Below are 21547 nucleotides of genomic sequence, written 5' to 3'. Positions count from 1 at the left end.
TACAGTAACGTGGGAGTTTTCTTTCAAGTGGAGTTTTCTCTACAGAATGTTTTTGCTTTAACTGGTAATTAAAGATGGGCAAAACACTCCTGAAGAAATGGGCTTTCCTCCTCACCAAGCCTGTCTCTCCAAGAGAAACAGGCACAGGCAGGGCCACGGAACCCACCCTCCCAAGGAACACCAACTGCTCCTGATAGTTTATGGTCTGGTCCATGTCAATTTCTCATGTGTTACCCCTTCTAGGGGCTGCAAGGCCCAGCGATCTGGACACAGGCCAAGAAGTCAAGAACTGTTGAAGCCAACGTCTCCACTCTCCTACTGACACCAGCGACCACCCAGCCCAGCCCAACCATATGGCTTCTTGTTTTCCTGATGTATGAGGTGGGTAGAATGCTCTCCCCCTAGAAGAGGACTCCAAGGGATCAATTAGTTAAAACCTGTAAACATGTATCATTATAATTATTATTCCAGTTTCTAGTTAAAATTGAACCCGCCAAAAGGAAAGAAAATACCGAGGCTGCCTCTGAGGGCAGCTCTCTTTGCTTTTCCGGTATTTCTAGTCTGACTGGTGGAAGAATGTCCTGAGCAGCTCTATGCTGGGGGGCTGAGAGGGAGCCGTGCTCACTTGAGGTTGAGGAGACCAAGAAGACGACTGAGCCCTGGATATTACCGGGTTCTGGCTGTTCATACCACCCTCTCTAGCCAAGGCTGGATGGCTCCCGTGAGCCCCAAGGGTGAAAGCGCGTCTCAGGCAGGGCTCTGACTGTGCCCCTTTGGCAGGTTGTGCAGGAGATCGGTAAGCAGACTTGGTTTCTAGGGTGTTGCTCTAAACCAAAACCTCTAAGGCAGTGACTACTGTATTCCTCAAGAGAAGAACCTCGGGACTCCCGACGTTGTTAGAGAAATTTTCAGCGTGGTGGGGGCAGCCTCCTTTCAGCATTGCCTCTGCCTTTCTCCTTATTTCTTCATGGAGACTTTCAGACAACACCTCAGTCACCTTACCACAGCTCTCCTTCTTCTCTGGGTCTGAAAAGTTCCATGGCATCCCCACTCCTACTTTCCTGTGGACGCCTCCATGCCCATCTACCCTTCTCTAGCTTAGCCCAAAATGAGGCCCGGGGCACTGGCCACGCGGCTTCTGGCCTGAGCAGCTTCCGGCCCCAGCAGCTTCCGGTGCGAGCATAGCCCGAGCGTCGCCTCCTCTCAAGATGGCCGTGCCGCCACCGGAAGTGTACGGGGCCCAGGGCCGTTCCCCCACCCGCAGGCCTTGGGGGATGCGGTCAGCACAGCGGCCGTGCCCGGGGCCGGGTGGAGACGAGCTAATAATTCCACACTGTTTAAACGGTGGTTTTAAAATATTTGTTCAGTATTTACTCAGAGGAAAGGCTGAGTGCTCTGAATAAATCAAGGAAGGGCCCAGCAGGAAGAAAGGCCCTTGGGGGCAGCTTCAGTCTCTCCCCTCCGCTCCAGAGACTTTATTTCTGGCTCCCAATTTGCAGCCCGCTTGCAGCAAAACAGAAGCCCGGCAATTAAGGGCACCGGCCTGTGTCAGAAGACACTGTTCTGGCTCTGGGAACCCCTCACTCCGGGCCCGGCCGCATTCAAGAATCCTTCCCGGTCCCCCTCTGTTCCCCCCAAGGGCGGTAGTGGAAAAGACTATTGTCTCTCTGTCTTGCCGTGTTTTGGTTTTTCTATGATGGTGCAGGCGTTCCCCTGCCCCTGCCCAACCTGGCTGATAGAACAGGGCGTTAGGTCTCTTTCCAAGCACACCGGTTCTCCTGCGGGTGGTGGCCCCCTGCCGGCCTGCCCCTGCCCGCCACCCCTGGCCAGGCCCCCCAACACGGTGTCGGATAGACCGTGACACAGAAGGGGAGCAGAAGTCAGGAAGGTTTGCTCTTCACGTCTTTATCAGCTTGATTTTGGCTTCCACCTGGACGCTCGGTCACCCCCGGCCCCGGTTGGCTCTCCCAGGTGTGCAGTACTGCTTGTGAGGCTGCTTCGGATCGCAAAGTCCCCACCCGGTCCCCAGGGGCTCTCCGAACCTCGCCCCCAGGTTCCTGTACCATTTCGCCCCAATCCCCTTTCTGCCCATTCTGTGTCCACACAGTAATTCAACACTCAGGCCGTTGTCTCTGGACTCTTTTACCTGGTGATGGCCTCAGATCCTGGAAGCCTCAGATCCCCTGCCACACGTTCCCCCGGATTTGATGGGGTCCCCCCAGGCTGAGACTGCCTGTTACTAGAACTATTCACCAGCCAAGGGTGAGAGCAATCTAGGAGTTGCGTTTCTTGCTTTTGTCGATGCCTCTTGACCTTTACAGCATGACTGACTTTATGCGACCCCTCGTTTCACGTTACACCTTTGGCTGACCGATACCTGCTGCCATTTCCGGCAGCTCTTGCGTCTCTGGGACGGGCACCTTGTTCCGTGTTAAATTAATACATACTGTTACTTAAAAGAGAAGACAGAAGCGTGTGATGGCGGATACAAAACTCCTTCTCCTTTGTCTAGAGCCTTTGCTTCACTCCCCAGAGGTAACCATTGTGAACAGATGCTTATGCAGCTTCCAGAAGCGCTCTCTGCATGATCAAAATGCATATGCTTCTTGTTTCACACGAATATGATCACACTGTTCCCGTTGTGCTCAACTGGCTTCTTGTACTTAAAATTGCGCCTTGGAACTCTTTCCACAGGACTACACAGAGGAGCGCTGAGCCTTTTAATGGGGCGCTCTCTTCCACCATGCGGGGTGCCATTGGTTAACTAGACTCTCGTTGAGCGCCATTTTGGTTTCATCCAGTTTTTTCGCCAGCAAAAAGAATCAACGAGTGTTGCCTTTGCTTGCTGTAAGAGAGTACCTGTAGGGTGAATTTCTAGCAGGCAAACCGCTGGGTTAAAGAGTATTCACAGTTGACGTTTTGATAGTATGATAGCATCAACAGGGCATTTTTTCAGAGAAGCAAAATTGTCAACTCGGCTATCCATACGTGGAAAGCCATGGTGCCCTAAGTCACGTTTCCATCAAAGCCAGCTGGTTTGGACCGGGCCAAGCCAGGAAGGAGTTAATGCACTTCTCTTACAAAACTAAACACGTAAGATTTGAGCAACTCTGAGTGGTTGTGTGTTTTCTTTTCACTGTGGCCCCCCGAGTTCCTCTTATCCCAAGGTCAGGTTGTTGTGTGTGTGCATTTGGCAAGGGGGGCAGCTTAAGGGTGATGGTGGGGAGTCTCTGAGCCTCGAAGAGCTCGTGGGGTTCTAGGGTGAGCTGCCGACCGTGGGCTCAGGGCTGCGGCTCCCCGAGGTGCTCTGTTCTTTGGATTTCTTTTTACCCCTCCAGTCATTCTGTGTCTCACAATCAAAGTGCCTGTTCTTCAGTCCTTTTTGACCTATGTTGTCCACTAGAAAATTAGTAAGGAGTTTAATAGGGTTGTTGTCCTGGGGTCCCCCTCCCGCTACAGCTCAGGTGGGCTTTCTGCAGTCCTTCCCAAGCTATTTGGGGTGAAAGACTGTTTTTTAATACTTTCCAATGTGTTACGGACCAGTACTTTGGTAGAATACTAGATATACTGAATTACTAGAAAAATGAAATCAAAAATGCATACAAAATATGAATTCAGTTTCTTTCTATTACATCTCACAGACATAAAAATGACTTTGTTATTTTGCTATAAAAGTATTTTGAAATGCTGAATCTCAATTTCTGTTCTCATCTCATTGGAGATCTGGAACAGTTTGAGCAGCAGTACTCTATGCACTTTTCCAGAAGCTTTTGCAAGCTTCCTTTTGACCCAAAGCCTCTATTATTTTGCTGGGAGAGTGATTCTCACCCAATAGGGGGATTCATCCAGGTTTTCATCCGTGGAGGCCTTGGTTTAATTCCCAGGGTTTACACTGGGCTTGGGTTTAAGCTTGAGGCCCAGTCCCGTTGACCCTGGCTCCTCCCCCCTTTCCCCCGACCTTTCTGGTGGTGGCAAGCAGTAACTCATATGCACAAGGTGCCATGATCTGCCGCCTTCATGAGAAGACATTGTTTTCTGTCCTTTAGATTTTACTTTTTTCCTTGATTTAAGTCAAACACCAGCCTTCCTATTACTGTCTCTTCTCTATAACCCACTAGAAACAAGAGAAATGTGAAATCTGGGGGGGTGGGTCCAAGGGAAGCAATAGCACTTTTTCTTTCAAGCCTTTCAAACTTTTCAATTCACATTTTACATAATTTTACACCTAGGGATATTGGTTAGGTCTTAATACAAGGGACGTAATGAGCAGCAGCTCCTCAGAATATGAGACTTTTAAGTCTTTTGTCTTCAAAAGAGGTGGATTATTACAATTTTAGGTACTTGGAGAACATTGGTTTTCAGATTGCCTTTGAAACCTGAAGTAGCAGATTACAGCGGCATCTAGTGGACACTAATAATATGCACGGCACTGTATTCATCAATTATAGAACAGATTTTTCCCTGTTTTGAACTTTTTTGAAACTGGGAGTGTAGCTCATAATATATGGCGTATTATGTTTTAATTAAAAATGTTTCTGTCTCACCGATAACTTCTTACAATTATCTTTGTTTCGTCAAAATAGGATTTTCGATATGAAACTTTGTAGGATGTTCATTCTTTCAGTAATATTTATTGAATATTGAATTGTATCTGTAACTTACGGACTTGTTGCATGTATTATATTCAAAACTATTCATTTTAATGCATAATGTAGGTCTTTATCCTTTATGTTACACTAATGCACTGATATTCTAACTTCATAAATTTAAAAATTCATTATTGTCTAGACCCAGTAGTTCTCAACACTGGCTACATGTTGGAATCACCTGCAGAATTTTCTAAATTATAACTAGGCAGAGCACGCTTCTCAGAGACCTGACCTAATTGCTCTAGAATTAAGAATTTTACAAGCTTCCCAAGCCTTTAAATGTGTTGCCCAGACTGAGAACCTTTTCCTTCATTCATTCAAGTCAGATGTTTCTGAGATTGTATAGATTTTTTAATAGTCAAGAAATGTTCAGTATTTTGTTTTATAAACAAAAACTAAACAACTCATGTTTCTTATAACTATTATAATTATGAAGGCAAAGAAACTCTACTTATTAAAGCAATCATGAATAACATTAAAACCACAATACTCAAGAAAAAATTCATTCCTAAAGATATCATCATTTAGTGCATCATCACATAATGTACAACTTGCATTTGATTCTTACACATTCATCTGTGCAACATTATTTGAAGTGAACACCACAATAAGATCAGGAATGTCAATGAAGTGTAAAACGGTGGCTATAAAATTTACAAGACGTCACAGTAATATATCTTTAACATACCGTAACCCTCTCACGTAATGTCTATCCACTAAGGCAAAAAAAAAAAAAAAAAAAATCTAAGGTATCATTTCCTTGGAATATTCTTTTCTTGGCTGGGAGTGGAACCCTGCTAATTCCGGGGCTGACCCCCCAGCATATTACAAAGATGGCGTAACTGCTCTTGACCTGGCTAGTGGAGCAGTAGAATGTGATACCGCGTGAGACGACAGTGGGGAGAGGAAGAATAGTTCATGGGAGACAGTGTAGAGAAGAAAGGACCCCGTTCATTTCTGGGCCTTACCACTTGCTAACTTTGTAATTTTGTGCAAGTTACCAAATTCGCCAAATCTATTATTCCCCACTATGCAAACTGGGGATAACAGCACCAGCTTCAACTATTGTGGCTTCTAGAATTCACATGTGTAAACACGGAACACAAAGTGGGCAGCTGATCCAATAGTAAGTACTGTGGCTCATGGTGGTTTATTCTTACTGCTTTTAGCTCAATAGGAGAATCAAACGATGGTGTTTTTCTGCATATTTAAGGCAGAGCAGTACCATTAAGCCCTTCCAGCTTGTCTGGTCCAGACTCTCTAAACCGTGCTGTACAAGGTCCAGGCATGCAATTCATGTTTAAATAATAGCTGAGGGGTGCCAAGCGGTGCCCGGGTCGAGCACCCAACTCTTGATTTTGGCTCAGGTCATGATCCCAGGGTCATGGGATTGAGCCCCGGATCTAGCTCTGTGCTGAGTGTGGAGTCCTCTTGAGACTCTCTCCCTCTCTCTCTCAGACTAAAAAAAAACAAAAACAAAAGTTGAGCCCCTTTTGGGGTCTTTGGACTTCATCAATCACTGAGCTTTTTAAATTCAGAGAACTCTTTTCTATCCAGTGTTCCTTCACGGCTGAGTAACCAAGTCCTAAACTATTTTCATTTCAATCTTCCTCATTCCATGAAAAGCCACCCTTACCCAGGACCAGGGACTGGCTGGGAGCCTGCCATGTGTCCCTTGTATTGAGAGAACCACGGGTCCTCTAATTCAGGCCCAGGCTGCTGCTCAGAGAGACTGAGAGAGCCTGCAGTTGCGATGGACCGCAATGGCCACCCTTGGGTACAGGGCAGGAGGGCTGCGCCCATGCCCTTGGTGCAGGAAATATGGGAGGGAAGCCGCATGAAAGGGATCTTCGAGTGGGAAATGTGGGGGTGCTTGGGTCCAAGTGTGTAGGTCCCCAGTTCAGCTCGCCGGTCTCAGCCCAGAGACGAATGTCTCAGATTCCAAACGTCCCAAATTCCACCCGACCCCCACACCTTTGAGCATGACGCTTCGTGGGTCAGATGACAGTGGCCATATCCCAAAGGTGCTGATTATGTTCTGATTGGATCTTAAGCTGTTTCTGCCACTCACGCTAGTGACTCTCAGTCATGCTTCTCAGGTTTATGGAAAGAAATATGTGAACAGAAGCTCTCTGCAGACATGTCAGTGTGAATGAGTGCATTTCCTCACTTTTCATTTTGCTAACACAAACTAGGAGGGTAATGCAAGTCTTTCAGCCCTCAGCCAGACTTGGTTTTTTGCTTCTTCCAGGCAAGAGGCAAGGTTCAGCCTGGGGTAGGTCATCAGCAGACAGAGAGGGCTCATGGTGCTGAGAAAACATGTTGCTGAGCTGCAAGCCCCGGTCCCCATTTATGAGCTGGGTCATGTTGGGCCACTCACTTAACGTCTCTGAATTTGTCTTCTCATTATTAAATTTTTTTTAACGTTTATTTATTATTGAAAGACAGAGAGAGACAGAGTATGAGCGGGGGAGGGGCAGAGGGAGAGAGAGACACAGAATCGGAAGCAGGCTCCCGGCTCCGAGCTGTCAGCAACAGAGCCGGACGCGGGGCTCAAACTCACAAACCGCGAGATCACGACCTGAGCCGAAGTCGACGCTTAACCGACTGAGCCACCCAGGCGCCCCTGTTTTCTCACTATTAAATGGGATCTAATGAGGCCGACTACATAGAGTTTTATGCGGATTAAATGAAACGATGTAAATGAGACAGACGGCACAGTGATGGCCATTAGGTTATTATGAAAATGTAATATGGCATCTATTTGAAACTTGAAAGTAAACATCAAGAGGACCAGCAATTTACTATTGAAAGGTAGTTGTTTTAAAACAAAACAAAACAAAACAAAACAAAACAAAACAAAACAAAAGGTAGTTGAAAGATGGAGTATATCTCCATCTTGGAAAAGGATCCTTCAGACCCTGTTGTAGGGCAGGCAGTGGCTGGACGCGTCACTCCGTCCCGAGGCACCTTAGGCCGCAGTAACAGGTCGGACCTCAGCTGAGCTCTCAGCCAGGAAGGTGGGTGGGGGACGCAATTCAGCCCTCCCACCATTTCCTTTCATTTGCCTGCCCTCGACTTCTGTCAGACCCGGTGTCGGACTCCTGGATACGGGGCCGTGTGCGAACTTGCAATAAATAGACTAAAAAGGGGGAACTCTGCAACTAAGCCAAGTCAAACACCGCTGTGGAAACCTATCCCGAGTTGCCCTGAGGTGTTTCCAAAAGCAAAGCAAACATTATAAATGAACAGCATGCTCTAATTCTCCGCCTCGGGGGAGACCAGCATGGGAAGACACGTAGGCTCTGTCTGCAGCTGGGGCAGCCCGGCACTGCCCGTGGGGTCACTCAGGAGACCCCCCAGTTTCTCCCCACCAGCCACCTGATTCTGTGAGGCTATCACTCTGCACCAGGAGACCATGGCAGTCCTTGGAGCCGCTGGTCACCCAGAAAGCAGTAAATCGTTTTTGGCTTTGCCCCGCCTGGCTCCGTGAGCTCTAATAAGCCACTCGTGTGTCCTTGACCCCACCAGTGTATTTCGAATCCACATTTGTTACCTACGGGTCTGGATCCGTGATTCTCAACTTTACCGTGCACAAGAATCACCTGGATTGGGCTGGAGCTGACGTAAAAACACAAATTCCCAGAACCGCCTCCTGAAATTCTGCTTCAGTAGGTCCGGGGCGGGGCCCTGGAACCTGCCTTTGAACAAGCAACCGTGCAGATGCTAACACAGGCAGACCTCAGGTCCACCTTGAGAAACTCAAAATGCATATAAAACAGCTCGATTTTACCCCCGGTCGTGCTGTGTTAACATCCTCAGCTGACTCAGTCCCTAGTGAGTAATTCTTTCTAGGAACCCAGGCCCATAACGCAAAATGGCTGCATTCATACACGTTTGAAGGGAACAACTTACTAAGTGTTCTGTCCCTGGATCGTGCCGTGGGGGCAGAAGCAGATATATCCTGACCTCAGCCTTTCGAAAGCCTAAAATCTAGCTGGGGCGACGGCTTGTGAGAGAGAGACACCAGTGAATGGGAGAGGCAGCGAGTGATTCAGGGAAGGAGTGACCTCCACATCGTCCCTCTGGGTACTGGACACAGAAGCTGTGGGTGCAGCCTAACGTGCTTGGGAGAGAGTCAGAGAATCCTGCTCAACGGACCAAGCACGAACTAAGACCCACTGTGTGCCAGTGTGGCGACACAGCCGACGGAAGCTCACTGTGAGGATGGGGAGGGCTAGCTGTCAGGAGGGAGGACAGGGGCCATCGGACCAGAGCGTGGTGGCCGGAGGGCAGAGGAGGGCAAGGCTGGAGATGCGGTGAGTGGGAGCACACAGGGACAGTAGGGTGAGGCACGGGGGGCAGTGGGGAAGGATGTTGATCATGCAGGTAGAGGAGTTTGATCCTAATGACAGAGGGAGAGGGGGAATGGGTTTCTTAGTAGCAGCATAATGTTAAGAGAAGGGCTTCTTCTGGGACAGGAGCTGTCAGAGATGAACCGCGAGACCGGGAGCTTCCGTGGATGAATTCCCTGGGATTCCAAGGACCGAATTCTGTGGACTTCCGTGTAGGTGGAGAATGAGGATGTGCTGGGTTGAACAGTGTGTCCCCTCCCCAAATCCGTGTCCTTCTTAGGACCTCAGAATGTGACCGTATTTGGAAGTAGGGCTATGGCAGATGTAATTAGTAGAGTTGGGATGACATTATACCCCAGGAAGGTGGCCTCTTAATCCAATATGCCTGGTGTCCTTCTGAGAAGAGGACAAAAGACACAGACGCAGAGGGATGATGACAGAAGCAGAGATTGGGGTGATGTGTCTGCAAGCCAGGGGGCGCCAGTGATTGTGGGCAACCAGCAGGATCTGGGAAAAGAGGCCTGGGCAGACTCTCCCTCTGAGCTCCCATGAAGACTCAACCTGCTGACACCTTGATCTTGGACTTCTGGCCTCCTGAAGTGTGGGGGAATTAGCTTCTGCTGTTGGAAGCCATCCGGTTTGTGGCCATCTGTTCGGGCAGGCCCAGGAAGTTATTGCAGGGGGCTTGAGGAAGAGGAGAAGGTGAGGACAGGTCCCCGGGGAGAGAAGGATGGTGAGGCAATGGCAGAGGCCCCAGAGATAGGGCTGCGGCCCCAGGACGCCGGGCAGGCATCTGTGCGGCCCCCCCGCGGTATCCACGGAGAACAGGAGGCAAAATCCTCCGAGGAGGAAGCCTGCAGCCGCCGTGGGCTCCCCCTTCTGCCCCCACACCTGCACATCTTCCTATTTCCTCTTCCATGTATTTCCTATACAGGTATCACGGTAGGCACATGCTTAGGAGAGGTTTCTGAGCCTTCTCCGGAAATTAAAGGATTTTTCTGGTTATTAAATGTGTGCCCAACGATTGTTAAGAGCGGGTCTTGTTTTTCCACTTAAGTATTGGGTTGTTTCAAAGAGAAAACACAATGCCCCCATTTTCCTCACTAAATTATAGCCCCGGACTTCCCCTATAAATTCAAAATTGGAGAAGGCTGAGGGCAGAATGGCCCCATTCACACAAAAACTCTCAAGGCTGGTTTCCCATGAGTTGCGGGCTTCCGTGGCTCCCCCGACCGGTGTGTTAAGTCACTTGCGGCGTGCCTTCGTTGGTATCATCGCTGTGTGTCCCCTTCCCTCAGTGAAATTTCCTAAATGCAACCAAACATTGCTCTTCTGTCATATCAGGGTGGCTCGTGTCCACCAACATGACCAATTGGTAAAATAATAATAATAATAATAGTAATAATAATAATAATAAATTTTTAAAAAAGCTGTCTCACCCAGATGACTGGATAACAGAAGGAGGCCCCTGTCTGGGTGGCTAAATTACAAAAGGTGTCCCTGCCCGAGGGAGCCACTTAGGAGAAGATGACGTAACCCCTTGGCAGGGAGGGAGGCTTGGCCAGCAGAGACCTGGTTGAGTTTCAGGTCTGTGAGCCCCCCGTTTGCACAGGTGGGCCCAGCAAGCTCGGTCCCAATCCGGAACCGAGGATCATTGGGTCCTCTTCCTTGGAGCTCAAGGTTCAGCGAGGGGTGTTCCCACCTTGCTGTGGGCGGTCTCATGTGCATGTCTGTCCCCGGCACTGTCAGCCTTAACCTTCTCCAGTCACAGGGCATCCCAGCCTGTTTGTTGCACTTAAATCCACGTATCTAATCTGACCCTGGACATCTCATTTTCCTCCACCAACCTGCCACCATACAAACAGCTTCTCCCCTCCATTGTCCCACTGGTCTTTCATAACTAAACCCAGACAAGAGACGCAAAACAAAATTCTGTGTAGGAGGAAAGGGCAATTTTTCATCCTCCAGAACCAGGGAAAAGGCATCATTATTATCATTTCCCTTTTTCTTCTCTCTCCACTCGTACCTGTCCCCACGCACAAAGGCACCCCCTCCTTGTCAACAATGTCACCACCAGTGTTGAGACCAAAGACTGACCACCGGGGAGCACCACCACTTCCAGAGGCTTCCTTCAGGGCTGCCCTGAAAGCGGCAGAGGAAATTAAACCACAACCCTCGCGAGGCCGCCCCAGCCCTCGCACCCCTGGAATAACATCGAAGTCACTGGTAGCAGATCTGAGGCGCAGCTCATAACTCAGCCCCTGCACAGGGGCTCATGCAGGTGTCTTGAGGTGGTTGGGACCCCAGTGACAGCAGTTAAGGGGACAGGTGTGACCTGTGCGGGGGAACAAAGTCTCTGTCACACAGCGATGAAATAAGGAGTGATTTCTCCGCCTCGTTCCGGCTTCCCCGGGGTCAGGGCAGGCCTCGAAGATGATTTATGTGAAGGCTTTGAAGTTAGGTACTTTCACTGCTCTCGCCGGGCCTGCTGGAGTTTGCTGAAAGGTAGAAGTTACTGGAGATAGGGAAGATCAGTCCGATGGAAGAGAAAAGAAAACAGACTCAGAACTGCTTCCTTCCAGGAAGCAAGAAAGCCTTTGTGCCCTGCAGGCTCCGTTCCCTCCTCCCCCGCAGCTGGCTCCTCAGGAGTGAGTCCTGCGTGGGTGACGGGCATTTGGTCTAAGGGCTCCAGACCATCAGGTGCGAGGGATGCTTCCCGGAGATGCCCTGCCGCCTCCTGGACCCTGAGTTCCCCGTCAGGTTCTAAATCTGCAGGAACCCGCCCTCAGGAGAAAGGCTTTTAAATCCACTTGGATTGAACTTGGCCCTTCAGAAATCTCGACCTTGACGCCACGGTGTTTTAGTTCCCCAGGGCTGCCGTAACAAAGTGCCACCGATTGGGTGGTTTAAAACAACTGACATTTATTCTCTCACAGTTCTGGAGGCTAACAGTCCAAAATCAAGGTGTCAGCAGGGCCGTGCTCTCTCTGAAGGCTCTAGGGAAGAATGCTTCCCTGCCTCTCCCGGCTCCTGGTCATTGCAGCAAGTCTTGGTGTCCCTTGGGGTGCGACTGCTCCACTCTGGTCTCTGCCTCTGTCTTCACATGGTCTCCTCTCCGTGTCTCCTCTCCTTTTCGGATAAGGACACCAATCAGATTGGATCAGGGCCCACCATTATGACTTCATTTTGCTTTTTTTTACTTTTATAAAGGCACTGCCTCCAAATAGAGTCACATTCTGAGGGCCTGGGTGTTAGGACCTCAACACAAGAATGGGGGAGGGGAGGTCACAGTTCAGCACATGACAGTCATTCCTCCATGCCAAGATGGTGAGGGCTCAGAGTCACTTCCACCATTCAAGTGTGGGGGTGCCATGAAGCTTCTTTAGTTCTCTTCCTCCTGAGCCCTTGTCCCCTGGGTAGCAGAGGGGACTTTTATTTGTTATCAGGATTACCTCCGCCCTTTCTGTTGAAACAATTACTTTGAGGGGAGCAGGCTTCATGAGGGAAACCCTCTACCTCTCATGAGTGCTGGGTCTCTCCTTCCTATGCTCATACCAAGATGGCAGCTAGTACACAGGGGAGTTCATGGGCCCCATGGGGAAGGGACAGATCTCCCATCCAGTCCCTGCACTGGCCTCTTCTACCTGGAAGCCACATTGGTCCTGGTGAGCATGCTGACAGTTACCCGCTCAGGGAAGCATGGGCTGGGTCTGCCTTCTGGGCATTCAGCTGATGTCCTTGCTAAAGATAAGGAACTGAAGGACTAGGCTTGGGGGCTCTCACGTGTGACCAAGCCACTTTGGAGATCCCCCAGTGACTGGTGGGATGCCCACTCTATCCCTGGCCAAGGTGGGCTCTTTGCAGCCATTGACTCCCAGCCAGACTCTTGGCTACATGCGATACCTGCTTTGGGGACATGTGAGGATCCCTGGGTCCTCTGTAGGCCTCAGAGGAGACAAAGGGAGCCAGGAATCCTGAACTCAAGCTCATCCATCCCACCTTCCTGTGACCACATTGCACTCCCAGCACCCACCCACCCCAGTGTTAGGATGGGGTTGTCTCCTCCGAGGATTCAAACAGGTAGCAGAAGAAAAGCCCATTTTCTTTGGGGTCCCCAGAACGTTCAATGTGGGGGAGATGGGGGCAAGCATATGTGACCACAGGCTTCCCCTTCCTTATCCACGAGGGCTGGAAAGAACTGAGTTTCCCCTGTTCCTCGGGGCAGAAACTTATATGCAACATCCCGAGTTTTCTAGATTATAAGAAGTTCAGGCATCAAATCTCTAGGCCCAGATCTTTATATGGTAACAGGAGCTAAAGGAATTTTGAAAGTTATCTCTTGCCAATCAATGCCTGGCTTTCACGAGCACTGTCTTTCTGAGAACATAAACACCTATATTGAATATCACAAGCCAGAAACCTAGTCCTTCTTGCTATTTCTTCTCCACGCCCTGCCTTCCAGAGCAGCCGGCAGAGCAGCCCTCGCTACCCACAGAATCCCAATTCAGCTGGGACTCCTACGGTGTGCCACCTCTCTGTGGAGCTGGCCCTGAGACCAGGAGGGTAGGGCAGAGCCTCTCATCAACTGCTCTCTCTAGGGCTTGCTTCTTTCATCCTTGGACCCAGGAGCATCTAAGTGGCCATCCAGTGATCTCCTCTCAGGTAGCAGAAAAACAGACCAGCTACCAAAAAAACTGGCTCAATAGGTATTCTTTCAAGATCAGTTCTTCCTGCTTCTCAGCTCCTTACTTAAGGGCCAAGACTTTGACCAAGTTCTCCCGGGTTCTAATATGCCCCACCTCTCCCAGTCTAAACAGCTCCCAGCCTGAAGTGGGGGTTGTACGCATTTTCTGCGACTGCCATAATAAATCACCACAAACCAGGAGACCCAAAACAACAGAGCTTGATTCTCTCACAGTTCTGGAGACCAGAAGTCCAAAATCCAGGTGTCATCAGGGCCATGCTCCCTGAAGGTGCCAAGAGCTACAGGGAAGGATCCTTTCTTAGCTCTTTCAGCCTCTGGGGTCTCTTGGCACCCAGTGGTGTTCCTTGGTTCGTGATGGAATCACCCCAATCTCTGCCTCGTCTTGACATGGGCCTCTTCTCTCCTGTGTTTCTCTTCTCTTATAGGGACACCAACCAATAGATTTAGGGCCCACCCTAATCCAGTATGACCTCTTTTTTTTTTTTTTTTTTTTTGAGATAGAGAGAGCGTGTGCATTAGCAGGGGAGAGGCAGAGAGAGGGAGGGAGAGAATCTCAAGCAGGCTCTATACTCAGCACGGAGGCCGACATGGGGCTCGATCCCACAACCATGAGATCATGACCTGAGCCGAAATCAAGACTGGGACGCTTCACTGAGCCACCCAGGTGCCCTATGACCTCATCTTAACTTAATTACATCTACAAAGACCTTGCTTCCAAATAAAGTCACAAATAAGGTTCCAGGTGGACATAAGTTTTGGGGTCAGGGGAGCAGTATTCAACACTACACGGTCTCATGGGTCAATGCTTCCTAATATTGTCCTCACTCTGGTGGCAAAACCCCAAGCAGATTAGGTGCTCGGGAAGAGAAAGGCGCCTGTTCATCCTGCCCCATTCTGCCAAAATGTACCATATTTATGTGCAAGCTGTGTGGGTTTTCATAATAGCCTTACACATACCTTCCGAAGGTAACAGCGCCTGCAAACACTGGCCTGTGGCATTTGCTCCAGGCTCACCCACACTCCCTGCTTCTGGAACAGCCCTTCTCCTGGTCATTTATGCCCCTTTGCTTATTTGTTTATACCCTTTCTTGTTCCAAAAAGGATTTCGGGCAGATGGTTTTTATTACCGGGCTAAATGAACACAGCAAGATCCTGTAGCAAATACAGTGCTCTCCGCAAACATAAATTTCCATGAAACCAACATGAAAAAACCCAAAAGCACTTGGAAATTAAAATGATGGTGTTAAGTTTGACATCGGGCTCCTTTCTTATTTTCGTTGACTTTCTGAAACATATTACATTCCTCGCTGCTCTGGTTTTGCAAGCTTTGTGCGTTCTTTCTTATTTCCTGGTTAACCTCTTTATGGAAGAGGCCCCTGGTCAAAGAAGGAAGATTCTTGAGCTAAAGGTGGAGATTAAAGTGTCTTGTTTTAGGGCACAAACTCTAGAAAGGAGATTGTGAGGCAAGTCCATCAGGGCATAAGCACACGTCGCTCCGTACTTCTCAAACTGAATATTCAGAGTATTCCTCTCCCTTTGGTAAAGGGCCTGATGGTGTCTGAGTGTGTCCTGAGAGCCTGACTTTCTCATCCACATGCTGCCTGATCTGTGGCAAATGAGATATTCTAAAAGCGTTTTAAGCTAGGACCCAGCAAAGCCATGCTGGTCGCTCAGCTGCGCTGGACGTAAGCCAGGAATGGAACTGGAGAGCAAAGCTTTTCTGAAAATCGTGCTGGAGACCCACCCTTGTTCACTCACCAAATCTTGATGGAGCGTTCAGTGCCCGCCTGCAGACCTCCACCCGGAACCCACTTGCTCGTCACCACTGCCTTTTCTGACGGCTTGAGGGAGGGCTGGTGACCCTGGGCGCGCAGCCTAGGGAGGAAGGAACTTGAGCTTGGGTCAGAGGCCCAGATTTTTCTATGATCAGCTGTAAGGACTGGGCAAGATGCCTAGACTTGATAACGGATGACTCACAGAGTCGTCTGTATGATGAGATGATAGTCTGTGTGCAAGCCCTTGGTAAATTAGAAGGCACAGGAAACCCAGAGGTGTGACACCAGCATCAGCCGACTTTCTGCACCAAGAGGGGGTAGCAATTAGGAGGAATCCAGGGTGGGCGAGTCTAGAATGGCAAGTGGATGACCTGGCGGTCTTCGCAGGCCCCACCTGATGCTTCCCAGGTCCCACAATGGGGCTGCGTGGCTGCTGCTTCTGCGGTGGCCCAGCCGCCGGCACCTGGCTGAGTAGGAACTTCCCACAGCGCACCCTTGAGGCCAGGAGGGCTCACTGCAGGGAGGCCACTGTTCCATGGCCTTAAAGCTTCTGATAGTCCTTGGTCCTCCTAGGTGGACCAGGGTCAGGCTTTGGGCATTTGGCTCTCAGCACTATCTAGAACAGAGACAAGAGGAAAGTGTTGTTTGGGTTAATGTCTGAGAATATTTATTCCAATGAAACTCCTTGCACGTAAACTAAAGAACTACTGTGAGCACAATGGATGGGGTGGTCCCACTCAGAATGGCTAATATAAGACACACAATTTGTGAGTGTGCGTGTGCGTGTGTGTGTGTGTGTGCGCGTGTGTCTTTCATTGTGGTAAAATACACGTAACATAAAACTTACCATTTTAATCACTTTTCATTGTATAGTTTATGGCATTAAATACATTCGCATTGTACAACCATCACCACCATCCATCTCCAGAACTTGTTCCTCCTCCCAAAAGGAAATCTGTCCCTATTAAACTCTGACTCCCTATCCCCCCTCCCCTGCCCCCGGGAACCACTGTTCTACTTTCGGTCTCTATGAATTGGACTCCTTTAGGGACCTTAGATAAGTAGAATCACATAATATTTGACTCTCATGACTGTCTTATTTCACTCAGCATAACGTCTTCAAGGTTCATGTGGTAGCGTGTGTCCAAATTTCCTTTCTTCCTAAGGCTTATAAATAATACTCTACTGCATGGATAGACCTCATTTTGCTTATCCATGTATCCATCATTGGACATCTGGATTGTTTCCACCTTTAGGCTACTGCGAATAATGCCGCTATAAACATGGATGGTACAGATATCTGTTTGAGTTTCCAATTTCAATTCTGGTGATCTCTTAATATTTAAGACATAATTCTTTGGTTGTCACATGTCAGGTAATCTCTGGGCACTCTGACTGTGAAGTTACTAGGATCTATTTCGTCCGAAAGGTTAAATCTTCCTGTGTCCAGAGTATGAAAGACCAATTAGCACATACAGGATCATGCTGATATGTGTGTTGCTGAGATTGCTGACAGCTAAATTATGGGCACCAGATTAAAAAAAAAAAAGTGAGGTCATGTCTCACAGATGTGTTGTTTAAATTTCAGAAACTTCTCATTTCACACCAAGTGGCCAGCATTAGCCAAAATATTTATGTTCAGACAACATCAGAGAAGCCCAGCTTGAACTAAGATCTACCTAGTCTTCCAGGATAAAAGCATAAACAGGGGTTGGGGGGGGTGCCTGGGTAGCTCACTTGGTTGAGCCTCTGACTTCAGTTCAGGTCATGATCTCACGGGGTGTGAGTTCGAGCCCTGCGTTGGGCTCTGTGCCGACAGCTCAGACCCTGGAGCCTGCTTCAGATTCTGTGTCTCCATCTCTCTCTCTGCCCCTCCCCCATTCACGCTGTCTCTCTCTCTCTCTCTTTCTCTCTCTCTCTCTCAGAAAAAAAAAAAAAAAAAAGAGCAGGCAGGGAAGGAGCTTCCTCCACCAAGCCTGCTCCTCTGTAGATAACACCATGGTCAATGCCAGGGCCCCAAAAGGACCCCAAACCAGGACCATAGCAACCGGGCACCCACAAGAGCCCTCTCTGTGAAAGAGTGACAAAAACTCTCCTTGTGCAACAGGAGCCCAGCAGCTGCCAGCACATTTTGGAGATGTGATTTATATATATGGGGATATGAGCCCAGATACTAAGGCCAGTCTGCCTGGGTTCAAGTCTTGCCTCTGCTACTTAAAGCTGGATGACATTGGACAGGTCATTTATCTCCTTGAAGCCTCCATTTCTCCAACCATTAAATGGTATTAATAGTAGTGCCTTGTAAAGCAAAGGGCTATTTTGAGGGTTAAGTTAGTAAATATACGTAATGTGCTTAAAATCACATGTAGCACACAGTGGGTGCTATGTTAGTGTTTGGCATCATTTTATTATCCTTATTACTGATAAGAGGAATCCACCAAAGTCAGGCCTCTGTCAAGTTAACGTGAAACCTAGAACAATGGTTTCCACTGGAGTCTAGTGGCTTTGACTAGATATGCTGTCAATAAATTTAGCAAGGTCAAGTTTTGCAATGGCCTTTACCCCCAGGAAGAGAGCTGAGAGTCTGCTAACTGCAGACCCAAAAGGGGCCTGAACCCCAAACCACAGGCCTACTGCATATATAGCTTCCCTTTCATTAAATTGTTCATTCAACAAACTTTTTACCAACTTCCTAATGTGTGTCAGACCTTAGCCCGGCTCTATGAGGAATCAAAAAATGAATCAAGCTTCAAAGACCAATTGAGAGCAGAATAAAGGTGATATATTCATCTGCCCATCCACCCATCTATCCCTCCATCCATCATCCATCCATCCCTCCATCCATCTATCCATCCATCCATCATCCATCCACTTATCCATCCATCTGTCCATCCATCTACCCATCCATCCTTCCATCTATCCATTCATCATCCATCTGCCCATCCATCCATCTATCCATCCATCCATCCATTCCTCCATCCACCTATCCATCCATCTATCCATCCATCCATCCATCTACCTATCCATCCATCCATCCATACATACATACATACATCATCCATCCACTTACCCATCCATCCTTCCATCCATCCATCCATCCATCCATCCATCCATCCATCCATCTGCCCATCCATCCATCCATCTATCCATCCATCTATTCATCCATCCACCCATGCATCCATTCATCTAATGTGAAGTATCTACTGGCTTCTATCATATCCACAAGGACAGAGGTCACCCTAACTCAATGGAATGATTTTAGGGATGTTAGGAAAATGCTCAAGACTTCTTTTGCCCAGTTCTCCTTTGCATCCTGATTGGTGTTTGAAATTTCACTATTAAATCTTTATACCTTATATTTAAAAATACCGCCCGGGTGTGATAAAATGTTAAGCCATAATGAGTCATTTGCACCTGAGAGCTTTAAAAAAGGGATCCAAAACTGGACTTTGATGGCACGTCGAAGAAATGAGGATGAGGGTCGTGGGTGGGAAAGGAGGGCTGGAGCCCCCAAGCCTAACCTCCCTGCCTGCCAACTGTCCCTGGTGCAGCTGGCTTTGCATGCCTGTGACCCCCCACACTCTGAGGGGGCAGAAGTAGTGTCTGTCTTGCTCACCAAGCACCCTGTTGCTGACATGTGCTGGAGTTCAATAAATATTTAATGAATGAAAAAAAATGAATCGATACATTTATACACAGATTGAGTCATACAGTGAACCTGTAACTTTGCCCTCTGGCCCAGGAAAGGTTCATTCGTCCATCAGGAGCCACAGGCCAGGGCCATGGGTCTGGGAGCTTTCACACTTCAGCCCAGAACAGGAATGAACTGTTCCAGAGAAAATAAAGATTAATAAAGGTTTAATGAAAGTCTATAAAACATAACATTATGTCCATTCTGTTGATGGTTACATGTAGTATTTATAAAAATACTATAATCGTTTGAAACAATTTGGGGTTTGCATTTTCTCTCTCTTTGCAGAATTTCCCAAAAATACATAATCAGTACCAAGAAATCAAAGGCAGTTGCCAAATCTCCCCCAAAGACAAAAGTCCAAAAATCACTCCCCCAAATTCCCTGCCTAAAATTATAGATCATGCAGGTGCATTTTACTATAGATGATATTTACTAAACACAAGAGGCTCTGAACCTATGAATGCCTCTCAACTAAAGATTTTGTTTACAACGGTTACTTTTGGAGAAGAGATTAAAAAGCTTTGTGGATTTGGGTTGTGGGTCAGTCCTCAATCAGTCATATCTAACAGACATTTCTAAACCACTCCAAGCTCCCAGCACTTCCAAGGGACACCCTCTCTGCCATCACCGTCCCATTGCCAGGGACATGGGGATTAGGTTTCTGGTCCACGCTCAGGGCCATTTGCCCACGGCTGAGTTCCTTCATCTTTTTTTTTTTTTTAATGTTTTTAAATTTATTTATTTTGAGAGAGAGAGAGACAGCATGAGCGGTGGTGGGGGCAGAGGTGCAGAGAGAGAGGGAGAGAGAATCCCAAGCAGGTTCCACACTGCCAGCACACAGTCCAACATAGGGCTTGAACTCACAACTGTGAGATCATGACCTGAGCCAAAACCAAGAGTTGGACTGAGCTGTCCAGGTGCCCATTTCACTGTCCTTAAGCACCACCCAAAGCCACACAGATTGAGGGGTGCTGCTAAAGGAATACAGAAGCCCAAGTCCCTGCCCTTGGACCATCACGATGGAATCAATGAGAAAGGGACAGACACAGGAATCAAGTTAAATGGTGGTTCTCGGCAATTCTGTACCTGAGAATGACCAGCAGCACACCTGGAGAGGCTGGAGGCATTCCCAGCACAGTGAGGTTCCCTCGCCACCCTTGGGTGCTGTCCTAACTTTAAGAACTATGCCCACCCCTACTGGGCTCTCCAGGCAAACTCCCTGTACATCCCAAGAAAGCCACCTTCTTCTTTTGGCACTGGCTTCACATTTCACCTTGTCCCTTATCTCCAACTCGTGGCACATCGTCCCTCCTTCCACGCAGTGCCCCATGGCCCACCCAGCTCCATACTCTACCAACAGACTCTCCTAATGGCCCGTATCTGCCGTTGTACCCGGAAAAAACCAAACAAACAAACACAGTTGCACCTTGGTCAAAATTCAGTGATTTGCAACCAGAGCATAGCAGCCTGCAAGTTGAGAAACCCTTGAGTTGCTCAATATGATCAAAGTCCCAAGCAGTGTGGGGACAACTGCCAGGTGACCGGCCCAGAGCAGGATGGGCAGACAGGGTAACAGGAGGTGATCCTTGGCGGGAATCAGGCCGTTCCCCGGGGAGCCGTGAGTAAGGATACAGGGGAGGGGTGTGCCGTCAGTGGGCCCAGTGCAGGGAGTGTGGGCAGGCAGGCTGGGCTGACAGTGGGCGGCCCTCCGTGACGGGCTTGGCAGTCAAGGTTTTATACCACTAGCCCCAGAGAGTGACCGGAGGGTGTTTTAGGGAGATGACTATGTGTATCGGGCATTTTTCCAAAGTACAGAAATGACATTTCTGGTTGGTCCTGAATGTCCGCCTTGGCCCAGCTGCCTCACATCGTGCACAGGGCAGTGAACCATTCAACCAATGACACACGTGCCCACGCAAGCCCTTCTCAAAGACCAAGGTAGCACTTTTCTCTCAAATACTCTGGCTTTGAAGCTTCCAGCTGGAGGAAGAGGGAGGACAGGAGGGTGGCAGCGTCCCTGCAGAGTCCTGTGTCACACAGGCTGCGCCCCAGCCAGGGTCCAGAGCAGCCCCACTGGCGAGGGACCCCATGAAGTGGATGGGACGCAAAGACATGTGAGTTTGGGGTGAGGCTCTGAGCCGGGAGGGTTTGGGGTTGACAGTCATGTGTCTCGGGGCTGTGAGGCCCCCGCCTACCAGAGCTATGGGCAGGCAAGGGTTCTCCAGGTGACACAGTCAACGTCCCCCCTTCAAAAGGGCAGCTGCAGTGGGCCGGGGACCCCTGGGAGCCCAGCAGCCGACTGTGAGGGCAGCTGGGTTCCTAGTGAGCCAGAAAGGACAAGATCCCGTCCCTGAGTGTTTGGGAAGAAC

At 48.9% G+C, this 21547-nt stretch overlaps 1 protein-coding gene across 5 annotated transcripts in view; it reads left to right on the top strand.

Annotated features, from left to right (window-relative positions):
- Positions 1-21547, top strand: part of CLDN14 (claudin 14) — a 58371-nt gene that overhangs the window by 25138 nt on the left and 11686 nt on the right. Inside the window, exon 2 of one of the 5 annotated variants that reach the window (XM_086675948.1) lies at positions 244-381. Coding sequence is in view for 1 of the 5 variants with exons in the window: in XM_086675947.1 (XP_086532073.1) it covers positions 21077-21116 (40 nt within the window). In the remaining 4 variants the exon portion in view is untranslated. The other 4 variants (XM_086675950.1, XM_086675949.1, XM_086675947.1 and 1 more) reach the window with 4 other exon arrangements.

This window comes from Puma concolor, chromosome C2 (assembly GCF_028749965.1).
Source record: "Puma concolor isolate L17-30 chromosome C2, mPumCon1.1.hap2, whole genome shotgun sequence".
NCBI classification, from domain to species: domain Eukaryota; kingdom Metazoa; phylum Chordata; class Mammalia; order Carnivora; family Felidae; genus Puma; species Puma concolor.
The sequence above is the reverse complement of the archived record's forward strand: the minus strand, read 5'-3'. Positions and strand labels throughout refer to the sequence as shown.